The sequence below is a fragment of the Marmota marmota genome, unplaced genomic scaffold (genome assembly GCF_001458135.2).
Source record: "Marmota marmota marmota unplaced genomic scaffold, marMar, whole genome shotgun sequence".
Lineage (NCBI taxonomy): Eukaryota > Metazoa > Chordata > Mammalia > Rodentia > Sciuridae > Marmota > Marmota marmota.
In genome coordinates, this window is record NW_026000101.1 from 12,021,435 (window position 1) to 12,041,485 (window position 20,051).

At 37.1% G+C, this 20,051-nt stretch overlaps 1 protein-coding gene across 1 annotated transcript in view; it reads left to right on the forward strand.

The window, feature by feature from the left end:
- The first annotated feature begins 1,355 nt into the window (after positions 1–1,355).
- Tex10 (testis expressed 10) overlaps positions 1,356–20,051 on the forward strand; it is a 46,059-nt gene continuing 27,363 nt past the window's right edge. Inside the window, exons 1-7 of the mRNA XM_015492254.2 lie at positions 1,356–1,527; positions 4,823–5,011; positions 6,849–7,561; positions 7,950–8,193; positions 13,469–13,581; positions 18,751–18,989; positions 19,655–19,790. Of these exons, the coding sequence (XP_015347740.1) occupies positions 4,832–5,011; positions 6,849–7,561; positions 7,950–8,193; positions 13,469–13,581; positions 18,751–18,989; positions 19,655–19,790 (1,625 nt within the window). The 5' untranslated portion in view covers positions 1,356–1,527; positions 4,823–4,831. The remainder of the gene's footprint in view (positions 1,528–4,822; positions 5,012–6,848; positions 7,562–7,949; positions 8,194–13,468; positions 13,582–18,750; positions 18,990–19,654; positions 19,791–20,051) is intronic.

Consider the following 20,051-nt stretch of genomic DNA (forward strand, 5'->3'; position numbering starts at 1 on the left):
AAGAGTGATCTGATCTCATTTAGACTTTAAATAATCAATCATATAGCTGCTGTGATAATACTAGACCTTAGTCAGGAAAGGGGCAATGGTGGCAGTAGAGAAACTTTTTCTCAGGCTTTTTGTGCTGGTCAGGAGATCATGGGGATCATGAAAGCAACATTAGAGCAGGTAAATTGGGGAAGATGTATTTGAAGATAGTCAATAGAATCTCCTGATGGATTAGATGACAGATTCGAAAGAATAAGTCAGGCCCAAACCCCAAAGGTTTTAGCATGAGTAACTGGCAGGATGGAGTTGCTATCTGACAAGAAGAAGCCTTGGGAGGAGCAGATTTCAGGGGGGACATCAGCAGTTCGGTTTTGGACATTGGATATCTGAAAGAAATATTGAATAGGTTGTTACAATTCTGGAGTTCAGGGGACGTGTCTGGCTTGCAATACACCTTTCCTCTTCTGATCCAGTCTCATAGTTATTAGAAGTAACATATAATGCTGATGACTCCCAAATATTTATGTTTAAGATGATTCAAGGCAGGCTGTGGTGGTGTGGCTGTGTTGTCAGCAAAAGGTGGGTTGGACCCCTGGGACTGCCTCTTTACCTGTCATGCTTGGTTGTAGGCCTCCCAGGTTCAGATGTCATTGCTTTATCCCTACTCAGTGTGTGGAGGCTCACTATGAGAGCAAGACTTTATTAATTCATATCTGGTAAGCTGTAGAGACAAATTTAAATCAGGGTCTACACTCCCTATCTGGAGCTCTTTCTTCCATGCCACCATACGAGGCTTTCGCAAGTCTGCCTTTCAAAGGTTCTTTCCTCTTCCCTTCTCATCTCCTTTAACTTTTCTGGGCCCACTTAATTTGAGTAGTAAGAATTATATGCTGAGAAATACTTAACTAGGGAAAATACCAAGTCTTCCAGGCTCTATTTGCTAGATGTATTCTGCTTTCCTTTAATTAATTCTTCTGTGTTCTACCTCAACCTAGGTTAGTGTCCCCAGATGTTCTATCCTTGCTGTCCCAAAGTTTAGCTTCCTCAGTTCAGTCCAACTTATACTCTCTGAAGGCAGTTCCAGGTCTGAAGAGCCGTGGTCTAGAGCAGGAGAACAAGCATGCTACCAACCAGCTGCAACCTGGGCGGCAACCTGGGAGACGCAGAATCGGGAAGTTCCGGGCTGGACTTATAGGCCTGCTTTGGCCCCAGGTCCCAGACTCCAAGCGTTCCCATCCTGGGCGAACTAGGGGCTTCCGGCGTGGCCCCCTCCCCCGGGGGCGTGGCCTGCTGCTCCGGCCCCCGCCTCCTGGGCTGCGCGCGGCTGCGGGCCGGGGTCACGTGAGCGCGGCGGGGCGGGGGAGGGGCCCTGATTTCCGGGCGGCGGAAGGAGACGCGGCCGCGTGAGGACGAGGCGATTTGAAAACACGCTCCGGGAGTGAGAGGCTGAGGCCGGCGGCGCACGCTGTCGCCCCGTGGGCTAGTGCTTGAACGTTCTCTCCCTCGGCCTCTGCGCGCCGGTCTCGGCCGCACCCTCAGGTGAGCGGCCGCCGCCCGTCGGGTTGGGCCCTCCCGGGGCGCGGGACGTCGCGTGGGACCGTCGCCCCCGGTCGGCGCGCGGCCCAGGCGGCAGGGCGGGCGGTGGCGGCGTGCGCCCCTTCTGGGTCTTCGGGGTTCGGATCAGACTGTGCGGGGGCGGGGCGCCCACCGTGTCGGAGGCGCCTCTACTGACTGGGCGGGTTCGCGTGGTTTCGGGGCTGGGAGAGTTTTAGGCCAGTGTGTGGGGCTCGGAGTACCCCTTTCCCGGCCGTGGCTCCGACCGGAGTCCTCGGGAGCAGAAGTAGTTCCCTAAGACTCCTGGGGGTCTTCACTCCTTGGACGCAAGACCGAAAAGGGGTGGGGTGTCCAGTCCCCTAATTGACCCTCTGGTCTTTGGGCGAGGGGATTTAAGCAAGCGGTCGGTTCCGAGCTGAACCAGACCAGCAGTGCTTTGGAATCGCCCCTGCCTGGGGCGCTTGCTTTCTGGGAAAGCTGGTGTCTTTGGCCCCTCAGTGCGATTTGGAGAGGAATTTATCAAAGGCCGGGTACCCTGTGCTTGCTCTCCTTAATTTGGGAGTGGGGGCAGGGAAGCAGTTGAAAATGAGGAAGGGTAATGAGGTTGATGACAGACTAACAGGTTGAAATTCCGTTAAGTTGAAATCCTGATACGCCAGGGTTAGTAAAGCCCTGCAGTAGGAATATGTGAAATTCACTTTTAAAACCGATTGGGGCTCACATACAGAGGAGGACCAGCGATATGATATAGGAGGTCTGTCCCTGAAGCTAGAGTTGCTGCCCTCTACTCAAAATCAACTACTGTAAAAGTGACTTTGAACGTTTTGATTTGCAGGCTGCGAGAATCTTTTAAATGAAAATAATAACAGTTGCCACTAGAAGTTTTAAAGTTCCTGGTAAACTTTCCTAGATCAAAAAGTCAATGTGGCAGTTAGCCCTCATAATCTTCCTGATGGAGGGAAAACCGTGAATTAATAGGAAATGATGGATAATATGGCATAAACTTTACAAATGATTGCATGTTGGAGACCCAGGTACTTAAATGATTAAAGCGAGCTCAGAAAACTTGGGGGGCGGAGAGCAGGCACAGGTTAATTTGTCTCATTGTACTGTACCATTTACTTTGATCTCTAGTTCCAGCTTATGGTCAATTGTAGGAAAAGCTCACAAAGTATACTTGCTTAATTAATAAAAGCTGTTTTTTTTTTTTAATATTAAAATAGGCCACATGAGTATCAGTGCTTTCTTTTTAGATCCATAATTTCTTAATCCCTCTCCCCCCCAACTGGGATAACTAGAGTGGTGGGTGGAATGAAAACTTTCATTTGGGGTAAATGAACTAAGGCAAGCCATTTTTCCACACAGACTTCAATCCTTATTTTAATTCCAGTATGTATAACCTCAAACTGATTTTCAGTGCTCAGTCCTAATGAATCCCTCTCCAGGACTGACTTGCTCATCTTTCTGAAACACATGGTTAAATGGGTTTGGTACTACCTTCTTTGCATGGTTTTGAACTGATAGAATGATAGTATACATAGTGTATGTGATACTGTGCTTGGCATGTACTTACTGGCCCTAAGACTTCAAAAACACATGTATGTGTTAGCGTCTGTATTTAGTGATGTGCAAGGCATAGTTCTGAATGTTTTACAAGCATGAACTCATTATTTACTCCATCTCATAACAACCATATGAAATAGGTATTATTATTATCATCTTGTAGGTTAAACTGAGCCACGGTGTATAAGAACAGCTAAAAAAAGTGGCAGAATTTGGATAAGCATCAGTCTAATTTTAGAATTAGCTTTATTTATTTATTTTGAGATGGGATTTTGCTATACTTTAACTTCTAGGCTTAAGCAATCCTCCTGCCTCGTCCTCCTGAGCATCTGGGACTACATAGTTGGCTTTAAAATAAAATTAACTTTTTAATGTATTGTCATATCCTAGCTAATGAGGATGTATGGTAGTAAAATGCTGTAGTCAAGTGGATTTAGATATGTAATAGCTGATTGACTTCTGAACTTCTTGAATTGAGGCTAGAACTTCAGCTGCTTAGTCTTGGCCCAGCCAGTTTATTAATTAAAAAAATTTTTTTTTTTAGTTGCAGGTGAACCCAATACCTTTGTATTATTTATTTTTTGTGTGGTACTGAGGATTGAACCCAGTGCCTCACATGTGCTAGGCAAGCACTTTACCACTGAGCTACAATCCCAGTCCCATTTTATTAATCTTGAAATACTGCAGACTTTATTTTTTTTTTTTTCTCTCTCTAATGCTGTGACTTCATAGATAGGCATAGGATAATTATGGAGACTGGAGAAGTTTTATTCCAGAAATATTTATCTACTCAATTGGATGTACAGTGGAAGGCAGAATTCATTATTTTTGAGGCATGTGGAAAATGTATCAAAAAGAGTTGAGCTGATTCCAGAAGGAGTGGGCTGTTTTTTAGAAGTTAGCTTGTGGGAAGATAAAGCTGGAGAGAGTGGTTAGGGCTCCATTAGGAGGGTCATAATATGTCATGGTGAGGAAGTTTTACTCTCTGTGAGTATAAAGAACTGAAGTATCCTGAGTCTTGGTCAGATCTATCTAGAAAGAGTTGTCTGGTGACTGTGGCCAGAGGACTAAATAGTAGACATTAGAGACAAAGCAAGAATACCACTGAGGAAGCTGTTGAATAATAGTCAAGGGTAAAAAATATAGGACTTCTTTAAAGTAGTGGCCTGGGAATGGGTAGGAGGCACAGATCAATGATTTTGTAAGTAGAAAGATTTGAACATATGTTCAAACAATGTAGTGGTGGATGAGGAGGAGGTGGTACAAGGTGTCATGGTTATGCTTGAGTTATTTATTATGATAGTGGTCTATCTAGTCTTTGTTCCTTATCCCTCTGTAACATTGTATTTCCATTTATGTTGCTTTTTATCTTTTTTGGGGGGAGATACAGGGTTTCTGTTTATGTAGTCTGAACTTGTCTGATATTTAAGATGCTAGTTTCTTCACCTAGCCTATACCAGGTTTATCCCCTACTCTTGGTCTTTACCTCCCACCCAAACAAAACATTTGCAAACCTAGTGACAAAGTTGTTGCCTTATCATTAATGGCTCTGATAGCATTTCTTGACTAAACTGATTTTTTTTTTTTTTTGCACTTCTTGAAAATATTTCCCATTTAATATTTTGATCCTATGGCATAATCACTGTTGGCCTTAATTCTTTTTATGTTTGAAATGTTAGAGTAATGTAAATGTTGGGTTTAATTGTTTTTGATATAGTACTCAAGAATGACCAAAAAAAGGAAACGCCAAGATGATTTCCAAAAAGTAAAACTGAAAGTTGGTAAAAAGAAGCCCAAGTTAGAAAATGCTACTGCTACAAACTTCAAAACAAAGACTATACATCTTCCCGAGCAACTTAAAGAGGATGGAACACTTCCAACAAACAATAGAAAATTAAACATAAAGGTAAGTCATAAATCTCATTTTGATAAAATAAGATTTTCTTTGAAATCATGTAGAATGTTTTTGTAAAAAGTTGCTTAAACTCTTAGAGGAAATGATTTGCCTAGGGTCAGAGTTTATTGATAGATGATATTTAGGGTTCATCTGTTATCCATATCTGATCTTGGAACTGCATCTTTTTTACCTCTTCCATAAAAGTTTGCTGAACTAAATGATAGTGGTTTTCCTCTAGTATACTTATTTGATAATATATTTCATCTGAAGGTAATTCTTAAGTTTAACTTTTTGTTTGATGTATCATGTTTGTGATGAAAAGTTTTCCATCTGTTTTTATAGCTACTTAAGACTCTGTTGCATTCATATTTTTTAAAAAATAGTTTTTTAGTTGTTGAGAGACCTTTATTTATATGCGGTGCTGAGAATCAAACCCAGTACCTCACACATGCCAGGCAAGTGCGCTACCACACTTTTGTTCAGCTACGAGCTGAACAAATTTCTCAATTTTTCCCTTTAAGTGCCCCAGCCCCAGCCCCCTGTCACATTTATTTTTGAACCTATGTAGCCCATAGTTTGTTATAGGTTCATAGTACAGATTGAATATTCCTTATCAAATTCTTGGAACCAAAAGTGTTTTGTATTTCACATTGTTTTCGTATTTTGTATATTTGCATATGCATTGTGAGATACCTTAGGGATGGAACTCAAGTCTACATTTTATTTTATACACATAGTCTGAAAGTAATTTTATACAATAATTTTAGTATGCACATGTTTTGACTGACAAATCACTGGAGGTCAGGTAAAGAATTTGCCACTTGTGTTGTGGCACTCAAAAGTTTTGGATATTGGAACATAATGGGTTTTAGATTTTTAGATTAGGGAACTCTAGTTTATAAATGCTTAAAGTCAAAGTTTGAGCAGAAGTTTTGTTTAAAAATTTGAATAGCTTTATTGAGATATAGTTCATACATAATGAAAGTCACCCATTTAAAGTAAGCAATTCAGTGATTTTTAATATATTTTACCAAGTTATCCATTGGAGTCACTCCCCATTCCTTTTTCCTGGCCCTAGGCAATCACTAATCTTCTGAAGATTTTTCTTTTTGTTATTAGTCTTTCACTTAGCATATTTTTGAGGTTCATCCATGTTATAGCTTGGATCAGAAAAGTACTTTATATCCTTGAATAGTGTTCCTTTGTATGATTGTCTCATTTTGCTAATCACTTATGGACATTTGATTTATTTTCACTTTTTGGCTCTTAAGAGTAATGCTGTTATGAATATTTGTGTACAGGTCTTTGTGAGGACATGTTTTCTAATTTTGCTTTTGAAGCTCTGGATGTTAAATAATAATGTATTTGAAGTTATTTTTTCAATTGTTAAATGAAACATTCTGTGAATAAAATTCTCAAGTAGTATCCTGAATAAAATACATACACACTTGTAAAAGACCTCGCACTTGTAAAAGAACATTTAAAATAGGCAGGAAAAGGCCTGTTAAATTAGAAGTACATAAATGCACTCACCATAATGTTTGGTACGTAATAGGTTTATAATAAATGATGGTGTTGATTGCTATCACTTTAAATTATAGTGTCTGAGCCTGTATGTTGTTCAATGTAAAAAAAAATTCTAACTGAAAATTATGTAACTTTTTTAAGCTAAAAATATTTTGAAGGCAAAACTTATGATTTTAATCAAAGTTTAATAGCATTTAAAATACTTATTGTTGCAGTTTGTATAAGGAGTATCAGTTAATTAGCATAGTTTGCATGTTTAGTTGAAAATGATATAATGTATAGATGTATATACACCTAAAAACTTTATTTTTGTTTGTAGGATTTGCTGTCACAGATGCATCACTACAATGCTGGGGTTAAACAAAGTGCTCTTCTTGGACTTAAAGACCTTTTGTCTCAATACCCATTTATAATTGATGCACACCTTTCAAACATATTAAGTGAAGTGACTGCTGTGTTTACAGATAAAGATGCTAATGTACGATTAGCAGCAGTTCAACTTCTTCAATTCCTGGCCCCCAAAATACGAGCTGAACAAATTTCTCCATTTTTTCCTTTGGTAAGTGCCCATCTCTCTAGTGCCATGACTCACATTACTGAAGGAATTCAGGAGGACTCTCTGAAAGTTTTGGACATTCTGCTGGAACAGTACCCAGCTCTAATTACTGGCCGTAGCAGTATATTGCTTAAGAATTTTGTAGAACTTATTTCTCATCAGCAGCTGTCCAAAGGACTGGTAAATAGAGACAGATCCCAGTCTTGGATACTTTCTGTAAATCCTAATCGGAGACTCACTTCTCAGCAGTGGAGGCTGAAAGTCTTAGTGAGACTCAGTAAATTCCTTCAGGCCTTGGCAGATGGATCCAGTAGGTTGAGAGAAAGTGAAGGACTTCAGGAACAAAAAGAAAATCCCCATGCCACTAGCAACTCCATTTTTATCAACTGGAAGGAACATGCCAACGACCAGCAACACATCCAGGTTTATGAAAATGGGGGTTCACAGCCAAATGTCAGTTCACAGTTCAGGCTACGGTAAGAAGGATTTCAGTTATGTCCACGCTCAGTTTTCCTATATTGAATTCTAACTGCTGACCATTGATGGCTAATGGTGGAAGACATGCAGTTGTCTTTCATAGTTTTCATGTAGTTACTCATGATTTGATTTGATGACTCCTGATGGGAGGATTTATTTGAAAGTATGTTTGTTTATTCATTTCTAGAAAAGCCTAACGAGAAGTAAAACTTGATGATCTCTGTTGGCTTTGTCATCTTAGAATTTCATTTTTCTTAGTAGTCTTAATGTAATTATCAGTTCATGGTGCTTCATTTTACTGGTAGTTTATATTTAAGATTTAAATTGAGTAAGGGATAATGCATCTTTTTTAAACAATTTTTTTAAATTTTATTCTTTCCTTACAAGGTTTTTTGTTGGAGGACTAGGAGCTGTGGATGAAGGACTATCATCTACTGAAAACCTGAAAGGATTTATAGAGATAATAATTCCATTGTTAATTGAATGCTGGGTTGAAGCTGTACCTCCACAACTAGCTGCTTCTGTTGGAAGTGGTTTCGAGCGAGAACCGCTACAGGTTATGCAGCAAGTCCTTAATATTATTTCTCTTCTGTGGAAACTCTCTAAACAACATGATGAAACCCATAAATTGGTGAGAACTAATGGGTTTTTTACTTTATTAGTAAAGCCGTTTATCGTAAATAGGAAGCTTAGAAATCAATTTATTATATGAATCGATTGTGCATTTTCCCAAAAAATACTCAAGAGTTTTAAGTGTGAACTTCAAAAAAATGTAAATAGTTTTATGAGGTTATTATCTATGAATATATGTAGTTTTTTAGTGATATGTATAAAAATTTGCTGGATTCCATTTGATTTTATTAGATATAATTCATAGTAGTGTAAAATGTTTAAGGTGGATTATTATTTTTATTTTTTAGTTGTAGATGGACACAATATCTTTATTTTATTTATTTATTCTTATGTGGTGCTGAGGATCAAACCCAGGGTCTCGCACATGCGAAGTGAGTGCTCTACTGCTGAGCCATAACCCCACCCTCTAAGATGGATTGATTATTTAGGGACATTTTAGTCTCTGACGGTCTTTGTAGGATTAAAAAAGTGCAAGTAAAATTATTAAGTAATGGCTTCTAGTTGTGTCATGTTGCTTAAGTTAGCAGAAAAGACCAAACTGAGACCTTATTGTGAATGTAGTGTATGGTGTGTATGTTGATCCTTTGCTGTGCAAGAAAGGAAGAATAATCTATGAAATTAAGTTGGTGCTAAATTAGTATGCCAACACACTTAAAAGGGCAGCTATAAAAGAATTTCTGCAAGAACTTTTGACTAGACAGATGTAAATCCTTATAATTGTCTATGAACACATAAAACAGAGAAGGAGGTCTTCTTTGTTCTGATTTTTAAATTTCAACCTAAAGTGGTAGTATCAGGTAATTTTTGAAAAGCATTATGGTGTTCTAATTTTTAAATTTTAACCTGAAGTAGTAATATTTGATAAATTTGAAAAGCATTATGGAATTGTACTAAGGTAGGTTGAGCATGTTCTAGCACTGTTATCACCTATCTGTAGGGATGGTGTTTAAATTCCTTTTTCAAATAGGCATTTTATTGATGTAAATTTTGAGTCTTTTGTCTTTATTGACACATTGAAAAAAATCATGATTAGAGGTATAGTATATGATATTGAGAAAGCAAAACTTGCTTTCTATATGGCAGTTCATTTTTGATGTAGGCTCATGATATAATAATGTATACAGTTCTTTAGAAAAGTATGTATTATTTGTATTCTTGAATGGATTTACTGTCCCTGACTTAGGATGGTTCAGCTGAAAATTTTTCTACTTTAGAATGGTGCAAAAGAGCTTGCCTGTGCAACAATTCTGTTTTTTTTTACTTCAGTTACAGGAGATATTCAACACTTTATTGTAAAATAGGCTTATGTTAGATAGTAATTGCCCTAACGTAGGCTAATGTAAGTAATTGTAACACTGATTAACTCATTGATGTTTTCGATTCTGCAGCTGTATCAACAAAATTGACATAGATGCATTAAAATACCTTGGAAATCATAACCTATAGCTTATATCCTTTATTGTGATTCAGACTGAAAATACAAATTGTCTTATAAGTTGGGCACTGGGACAATACTTTTGCATATATAAACCATTCTAAAAACAGGACATTGGGTAAATATTTAATCTGTGATGTTGGACACGATGAGTTAAGATAGCTTAGAGAAAGTTATGATATTTGGTAGGCTAGGTGTATTAAATGCATTTTTGGGGTGGGGGTTTACCAGGGATTGAATGCAGAGACACTCAACCACTGAGCCATACCTCTAGTCCTATTTTGTATTTTATTTAGAGATGGGGTCTCAGTGAGTTGCATAGCGCCTCATAATTGCTAAGGCTGGGTTTGAACACTGTATCCTCCTGTCTCAGCCTCCTGAGCTGCTGGGATTACAGACAGGTGTTTACAGGCATGAGCCATCATTCCCAGCTTAAATGCATTTTTGACTTAGGGTATTTTCCACTAAAAATGGGCTTATTAGGACATAATCCTTTATGTCAGAAGCTGTATTTGCATTTGAAAGGCCAAGAAAAAATGAAAGTAATAATATTTTAACATGGATTTTGAATACTGGTCTTTCCTTCTATTTTAGAGAGCTGAGAAATAAAAATTCCAGAATTCCTTGGTATCTGGTTATATATGATGCACCAATAAACATTTGTTGTTGCTTTAGTAGTAGTGATTATATTTAGGTAAAATAGTAAGCCCAAAATGCAGAACATGCAAATTAATTAATTGGTGCTAGTTTTGGGTCATCTGCTACCAGTCAAATGACAAAGGTTCTAAATATTGCTTTAGTTTTATGGATATTTAAAATATTATACCGTAGAACTATTTTTTATTATAACATGGCTAGGTTTATTAGTGTTTTTTAAACATGGCATACTAAGCATAAAAGATTATGAACTTTTGAAGACCAGAATGCTAATTTGATTTATTTACATAGAATTGGGATGGAGGAGTAATTCAGATAGGATAGTATATATCTTTGCAGTATTGAGGATCAAACCTAGAGCCTCACACCATAGTAGGCAAAGCACTTTACCACTGAATTGCATTCCTAGCTCAGAACTAATATTTGAAAGCATCTATTTCTAATTTACTTTGGGAGATTTACTGTGCCAAATTCTAATAACTTGATAAGAACTATTATCTTAGAGAGAAAGTATAAAAGTGTATGTTAGCTGTGCCGAGTGACATTGAATGGCTTTTTTTTTTTGGCATTCCTACTCTTAACTCCCATCTCTCATTCACCTTTATTTGTAGGCTTAGTTAAGACATTGAATAACCTTTCTAACAGCTTCACTTTTAGGAGGAATCAAATGGCATTCCTTAGCCTTTTAATGCAAGTCACAGATGGCAGACTGAATGGTAATTTTTTTTCTCTCAGAAAGTCTGTAGGTTTTTCTGTTGACAAATTGGCATCTGGGTTAGGGTACCGTCTTAGGTGCTGTTTAATGCATTTGATTTTGATAGTATCTGCATCACAGTTGAGATTTAATTTGTATTCAAGTAGTTTTTTTTTTTAAATCTTTTTTAGCAATTTGAAACTGATTCTTGTTTTGAAAAGAAATCTTAAGGTACGTTCAAGTTACAAGCAGTGTTGGGATACTCTGATCCTTACTGAGATAGCTTATTTCTGATAATACTCTTAATATGTAGCTGGTTTTAAAAATGAAAATATAATTTAACTTTTTAATGTACTTTGATTTTTAGGATCCTATATTAACATTGTTGGTTTCAGGATTATAATTACTCATAAAAATTTGTATCTTGTATTTTAATGTTGGCTTACTTGCTACTTTTTATTTATGTGATCCATTGTTGTACCCTTTTCTTGTGAGAATTAGAATATGTAAACAGATGTAGTCATGCTTTTTGAGTCATTTTACTCAAAGGTTTATTTGACATCTATAAGTGGGGCAACTTAAGTTTGTTAAAATTCAGTTCTTCAATTTTACCAACCCACAATTTAAGTGCTCTATAGTTGCATATGGGTAGTGACTGCTGTATTGGATGGCACAGATATAGAACAGTTTCATCACTGAAGAAATTTGGTCTTTTTGAGTTCTGTGGTGCTGTTCTAGGCAGTGGACATAAAAAGGTAAACCTTACTGGTAATGAGCTTAGAGTGATTATCTTATAGTTGATAAAAGGTGAACAAGTATATAATATTAATGCTGGAAATAAAATTTAAAATGAAGTCAGGTATAAAGAAGGCATGTGCTGGACATAGGAGTGGGAACTAGAACAGAATGATAAGTTGTCAGGAAATGCTCTCTGAGGTTAAGACATTAAAAAGTAACTGAATGAAGCAAAGGAACAAGACTTATGAATAAATATGCAGGAAAAAGAACATTCTTGGTATAGGGAAGTGTTCCTAGGTGTACTAGTTCCTAGGTGTAAACAAGTTTGGCATATTTGAAGAATGACTAGAAGGCCAAGTGCAAGTGAGGTACTGGTAGAAGTGGAAGATGAGGGAGAAGAAGAGTGACAGTGGCCAGATCATGTGGGACTCTGGTTCCTGTTAAGGAGTTTGGATTTTTAAATAACTTTTATTTATTTATTTTTATATGTGGTGCTGAGGATCGAATCCATTGCCTCACACGTGCTAGGCAAGTGCTCTGCTACAGAGCCACAACCCCAGCCCTGTTCCTTTAATTTTAAGTGTCAAATTGTTGAGAGCCACAGCGGCCCCAGCAACTTCTAGCTGATTGGCTCCTCTGCGGTGATGCTCATTGGGCTGTTTCCCCGCCCTTTCAGACTATGGAGCTGCTCATTGGGGGACTTTTTTTGGCTGCGCCCACGCGACCCAGCCAATTGGCTTCAAGAGCAGGAGGAGTGGGGGAGGTTGAGAGGCTTGTGGGAAGCCGGTGGTGGCAGTTGGGCTCTGAAGGTTTTTCCTGAGGAGCAGTTTTGTTTGGCGTTTGTGGTTCTAAAAATAAAGTTCGTTTCTTTTGACAAGTGGCTCCTGAATTGTGCCCAGCCAGACTGCAGCATCAAATTTATAAAACTAGAACACTAATGAACTCCTTTATGGTCACCATCTCTTCTAGCAGCCATCATCTAATGATTAATAGTAAAAGTCCAAGAGATTTCAAGTGTACACCTGTAAATAGAATCTGGAGCTTGGGAAGAAACATCTAAGGACTGGTAACTGGGTACATCCAAACAATTAGAGGTCAGGAAGAAGAGAAGAACCCAGTATACTAAGCAGGAGCACCTGAGCTATAGCTAGCCGCATTAGTACCTGAAATCCTATATCCTAGGAAACTGCTAAGTGTCTGGCAAAATGGGATGATTGGTTACTCTGTATCAGAAGAAATAAGAATGTTCATCTGGAATTTTTAAGTGTTTTAAGTAGGAGGGAATGACAAATTCACCATTATTGCTAAAGCATTTTAGAGACATGCATTGCTTTAAGTTTTGGATACCTTTAATGAGAAACAGTGGAATCACCGTGGTTTGGAGTTATGGTATAGATAGAATGCTAAGTAGAAGAGTTTGTTTTGTGTATTTTATAAATATTCCATTAATGGTTCAAATTCATAATATTTTCCAATCTCATTTACTTTTCCTTTTTTTTTCTTAAGTAGCAGATAAATTCAAGGAAATAATTATCAGGTACCAAAAGGATCTGTGGATGAAAATTGGATACCTTAATAGTTCATTCTGATTTTAAAATTTTATTTGCATCTTATATCACTGGCAGAAGGTGTATCATAATGGACCATCTATAGCTGAATATTGACAAATTATCATTTTTTCTTAAAGTTTTATTGATTATTGTACATTTATTTCTCATAGATAGCTAATCTTAATCTTTATTTCAACAGGAGTTCTGGCTTCGAAAGAATTACCTTATTGACTTCAAACACCATTTTATGAGTCATTTTCCGTATGCCTTAAAAGAAATAACCAAGCACAGAAGGAAAGAGACAAATAAAAGGTATTGTGATTATTTTCCACTGTATAAATTTAAAAAGCTGTTAAACCTGGAATTATTAAAATGTAATTAATCATAGTCTGGCAATTTCTACATCATGAGATATTTAGATTTTGTGAAAATAGAAGTAGCCATAGTATGGCTCTTTTGAACAAACCTTAGTAATTTTCTTTTTGAATTTTTAAAAGTCTGTACAGTTGTGCTATGTGAATGTATTAAAGTACATAAATGTGCATTAATTAAAAATTGCCAACATGGGTGGTTTATTTTGAGGGGCACCATGTAATTATTGATTCTCTGTCTAGAGAACTTTGGAAAGTCATCTTAGGTATGCTCTCATTTTTACTTGAGGAAACTGGTAGTAAAAGTAGGATCAATGTCCTGAAGGAAGGAATTGGAAAAGAAAGGGGGAAAAGGGACAATAAATTAGAAGATGGAGTTTAAAAAGTCAGCTTGGAAAGCATTTAAAATGTGTACTGCAAGTGAGAGCAGATAAATGTGAGAACACGTTATATAATAAAACTTGACAAGCAGGTACAAGCGAAACACTAAAATTATAGTTGCTTCAAATGAGTGAACATTCAAAGGGGATCTTAAAAAGCCTGTCAAAACAGTCTTTAGGATCTTTAATATACAAAAGGGAAGAAACTAACTGGAGAAGCTTTGAGGCTGTGTGCTGTTTGCTTTCTTTCTTTCTCTCTTTTTTTGGGGGGGGGGGTGGAGGATGGGTCAGTGGATTGAACACAGAGCTTTGTGTATGCTAGGCAAAGTACTCTTCCACTGAATTATATCCCCAGCCCCACAGAGACTCTCTGAGCAGGGTTCAGGGACTGTGCTGGAAGAAATAAGGCTGTTCTATAGATGAATGAGCTTTTCATTCATTCACTATTTATTTTGGTCACTTATTGTAAATAAAGTATTTTGATAATAAAATATTTTAAGTTGTATTCCTTTCTTTCCTAAGTGATTTGATTCTGAATTGTAAGCAAGTGTGTCTGGATCCATTCAGGAGATAAAAACCACACCAATGAGTTTTAACAGAATTTAATATAAAGAATTATTAATTACGTTTTAAAAAACTGAGAAGACAACAAGGGAATAGTAATATATTATGGAAATAGCAACTCATATCTCTAGAACTGAGAAAAAAGAAAAGAAAGGAAAAAGCTTAGAGGAAGGGAGCCAGGACTGACCTGAGAAGCGGTTGCTGCTCAGCTGGTGTTCATGTCTTGGCCTCAGAGAAGACTGTATAGAGCAGGAACCCACAACTCTGCAAAGGGGGTTCTAGCTTGGTTCTGTTGGTATTTTCCTACAGGCATGGTGATGCTAGTTGTGTAGAGTTAGGATCAAAGAGACCCTTTATTGAACAAGCTGGAATCACTGTGGCTTCTAGAATGAATTGTGAACATTCCTGTAGAAGAGGTGCTAGTTGATGCAGACAGCAATAGGAAGCAAAAACAGGGATAGGAAAGAAAAATACCCTGTCTTCCTCCTACAGCTTTCAAGTCTCTTTCTACCATCTCTTTATTGTTAGAAGAAGCCACATAAAGGAAAACTGTGGCTCACATAGTCCCAGCCCCAGGATCACAAAGTGGAGTTTGGAGGGTGAGTTGGAAGCTGAGAAGTAGTAGCTCCATAATTGGTAGAAGTGAATTAATATGGGGCTGAGGTTGTGGCTCAGCGGTAGAGCACTCATCTTGCATGTGCAAGACCCTAGGTTTGATCCTCAGCACCACATAAAAATAAATAAATAAAATAAAGGTATTTTGTCCAAATACTTTTTTAAAGTGAATTAATATAGATAACATAAGGCTTTATATAAGTATACTTATAACTGTACCATTAATTAACTGTGAATTTGTTGGGAGACAGATGATAAGTTTTTGTCAGGATAAATAGACAAAAGCTATATGGAGGGTAGTGTTTGAAGTGGATCTGAATATGGATGTGATTTCATCTAGTAGACTGTGTAAGGGACTAGAGACAATGTAAGGAGACCATATTAAAAAAACAAAACAAAAAAAAAAACTGGAGAATATGGACCTGGCTGGGTCAGATCTGGTTTCTATTCTTCACTGACCTTGATACTGGAAATAACTTCTTTTTCCTGGAGTTCATCTTACTTTTAGCCTTGATTCTTTTGTCATTGAGGACTTTTGGTTGGTCAAAACTGTTTTAGGAAGACTAATTTATGGAGTTGCTCGAATCAGAGAGACCTTTTTTTGAGGAAGATGTTAGGTTTTTCCCTCCACACACAATTTTCTTATTAGAACAGAACTTTAATTCACAGTCTATCCAAGGTTTAGAAAGTCTTTGAACTCCTGATATCATGATGTAAAATTTTATGTGTGTTTGTTTTTTTCTGGTAAGGGGTTTCAAAAAAATGAGTTTAAATAATGCTTAGGATGTTTAGAATTAAGTAGACTTTCAAGTGTAAGTAAATGATTTAATAGTGTAGGGTATACTGTTAGCATTCAATAAATTTGTTGGACATTTAATATGTGTAAGCCACCTCCTGTAGTAGGTGCTGAACATTTAGTGATAAAGATAAATAGTGCCAGTTCTCAGTGGAATTCAATCTAATGAGGGAGAATTTTTTTCTCTGATTATTGAATCAGTGACCCATTGTGATCAAATGAAAGAAGAGTTAGGGCAATATAAGAGTATATAATAAAGGGGTCAGACATGGTGGCACATGCCTGTAATCCCAGTGATCCAGGAAGCTGAGGTCGGAGGATCGCAAGTTATAAGGCCAGCCTGGGCAACTTAGCCAGACCCTGTCTTAGAATTTTAAAATAAAAATAAAAGGACTGGTGGTATGGCTTAGTGGTGAAGTGCCCCTGGATTCAATTCCCAGTACTTAACAAAAGGTATAGAACAAAGAGCTGGTCCTTGTTTTTTAGGGGGCTGGAGGCTTCTAGGAAAGGCAACTCTGATGAAGTGACATTTGTGCCAAGATACATATTTATGTACTCCCAGTTTCTTTAGCTTGCTGTCTTCATTTTCCCCTCATGTTGAAATGTAGTTACAAAGGTTGTAATTATTTTTATGGTAGAAAGTGTATATAACATAGCATTTAACCATTGTAACTACAAGTGTACTGTTGAGTGTCATTAAGTACTTTCACATTATTGTGCAACCACCTTCTGAACTCATCCTGAACTGAAGCTCTGTTTTCGCTAAACAGTAACTGCCCATACTCCTCCTGATAAGTACGGTTCAACTTACTTTCTCTGTATGTTTGCTTATTCTAGTACATCATGAATATAATCTACAGTATTTGTTCTTTTGTGTTTGATGTTTTCAGGGTTCATGTTATAGCATGCATCAGAATTTCTTTCCTTTTTTAAAAAATATTTAATTCTTTTAGAGCAGTTTTAGGTGCAGAGTTCCTGTATATTTCCTGTCCTCACACATGCACAGCCTCTCCAACTATCAGTGCAGTTAGTGAACTGAACATTGATACATCATTTTCATTCAAAGTGACAATTTATATTCTTTTTCTAGAAGTGTAAAGTGGGTTGGTATATGTAGTCTTTAAACTTTTTGTATAAATTATTGGAGAAGCAGAATGAACTCTCTGAAATTTGCAGTTGCCCATTGAGTTCTCCCAGATATAGTAATAGATTGTGCTGCATGAGATAAATCTAGGAGAGTGTTATCTTATAAAGCTCTACCTGGGGGGAGGAAATGTTGCAAATTTATCCAGGTTGCATTCTCTTTTAATGATAAAATTCCCGGTTTTTAGCTGGACATATAGCTACATAAAATAAAAACTAGCCATCCTAGTTTCCTTTGCAGCTAGCTGGGAGTGGTTGTGTGGATAATTTCTATAAAATTTTGCTCAGACTTCTCTTTCCAGTGTCAAGTGTCAGACTTCCATATTGAGTTGTTTGTCAGCCATGCTGCCTGGATTTATGACAGTTTAGGTTCAGTATATACAAGGTAGAATTTATTTCTGGATTTCTGCTCTTTTTTCTTCATCATCTCTTATCAACTTAGTCACCAGTGCTAGAATCTTTGATGCTGCCCTTCTCTACCCTCCCCAGCTCACATATGTGTATACATTTGAGCAAGTCTCATATCCAGACAATTTTTATTCTAATGTTTCCCTTCTCCTAGTCCATACCAGTATTGACCCTAGTTCTTGCCCTTGCCTACTGTTGCCTGGATTGCTCCAATAGCCACACAGCTGCTTCTTTGTTTATAGTCTATAACTCTTGTTTTTCCTTTTGTATTTGCAAAATCATCCATCTGAAAGAAGTTAGCCATGGTACTCCCTTGTCTGCAAAATTAATTTTGATGTTCTTTGTAAACTGGTTCCCTTTTTCCTTTCTAGGCTCATTTGTGGTTTCTAGCCTTGCTTGATGCTCAGCCACACCAAATTTATTTCCCTTTTCATGTATGTGTGGTTCTTCACAATTGTCCTTGCTGAAATCTAATCCAGAGTTACTGTTTTCCTTTAAAATTGATTACTTTGAGATATTTATAATTTTAGTCAAATCCACATTTTTCTAAACATGAAAAAAATGGACTGTACTGTAATAATCTGAAATGAGTATGTTTTGAATTTCAGATTTTGTTCAATAAATATTGTATTCAGGTATTTAAAAATTTCTTTCAAGTTTCGAAAGAAACATTTTTGTTTGGCTAAGATAAGTAAACTGATTTTAGTATGTGAATTATAAAGTTAATTCATTTCAAATCAGTGCTTACCTGAATCAGTCTTCATATTTCATACAGGAGGAAATTATTATCAGGAGAAACTAGTGTTTCTTAGGTAAGGTGATTAGTTAGAAGTAAAGCCAAGATCTGCTGTGATGTCCATCCAAATAAATGTTTTCTTAAAAAATCTTCAGGTCTTCTTATCTTTCAAGTTTTTTAGGATTCCCATGCAGTATTGTGAAACAGTTTGCCTTCTATATAAACAGCAGCATTAGTAATGAACTGAGCCATATGCAGGGTAATTCAGACTTTCTGAACAACCCCGATTCTGTAGTAAATAGTTTATTTACAGAACTATGACCTGAACCTTGCCTATACACTGTGTCATCTTGACATTTTATTAATTCTAGAAGGAATTTTTTTGTTTCAAGTACGCTAAGTGAAGCAGGCATGGTAGACATAACACTTTATAGATATATGTGTGTGTGTGTCTTTGTTTGTTTTTAGCATCAAGCATTGCACGATTCTCTCCAATAACGTAGATCATCTCTTACTGAATTTAACACTGTCTGATATCATGGTCTCCCTGGCAAATGCCTCAACTTTGCAGAAAGATTCCAGTTGGATAGAAATGATAAGGAAATTTGTGACAAAGACCCTTGAAGATGGCTCTAGGCTAAACAGTAAGCAGCTGAACAGATTGCTTGGAGTATCGTGGAGGTTAATGCAGATACAACCAAACAGAGGTACGTGATGCTGTTTTGCCTTGATCTGAGAGGAGCTCTTATGGTATTTAGTGACTAGCCATGAAATGGTGACTTCCAAACTTTTCCATGTAGTTAATTATATTCAGACCATATAAGGTAGCTAGCCTAAGAATTTATAAAGCACTATCTGCTTGAACTCTGAAATCATTTAGCCCTTAGAAGATAGGCCCATATTTAATTTGCTTCACAATGGGCCTATCTTCTAAGGGCTCTAGTCTGACTGAAAATTAAAAGTTTTTCCCTTTGATCAATGTAGAATGAACATTCTATATTTCCTCATCTACCTTTCTTCAGTGTAGGAGTTAAGTTACATTGTCCATTTTTTGGACTGATTTACAACAACTTTTTTCATTCAGAATTGAATCAAGGCTTTTCTGTTTGGTTCCAATCTAATTCACCTTTCACTTTTTTTTGGCATCCCAAGGTTTATTGTACCTTAAGAAAATTTATATTGTAACTTTTGGTTGGTTTGACTTTGGTTTTAGTTACGCTGTTATTACAGTAGGACTTTGATAGTTATCAATAGTTTGTAGCTAAGACCTGCTTTTGCCGTATGGGCAGAGTAAAAGTGAATTTAGAGGAATTTCGGAGGTTATTAAAGAAATATTTTTGATTGATATCAGTTATTTTCTTTCTGTTTTTAGAGGCTACAGAGACTCTCATTAAGGCAGTTTATACATTATATCAACAAAGGGGCCTTCTCCTTCCAGTTCGGACTTTGTTACTAAAATTTTTCAGTAAAATCTATCAGAAGGAAGAATTGAGATCTTACAGGCTCAGGTAAAGTTTTATTTTATTATATAAATTTCCTTTTTCTATGCCAGGTGTAGTGGCACATACCTGTAATCCCAGTGCCTCAGGAGGCTTAGGCAGGAGATCGCCAGTTTGTAGCCAGCCTCAGCAAAAGTGAGGCGCTAAGCAACTCAGTAGACCCTGTCTCTAAATAAAATACAAAGTAGGGCTGGGGATGTGGCTCAGTGATTGAGCACCCCTGAGTTCAATCCCTGGTACTCAAAACAAAACAAAATTTCTCTTTTCTCT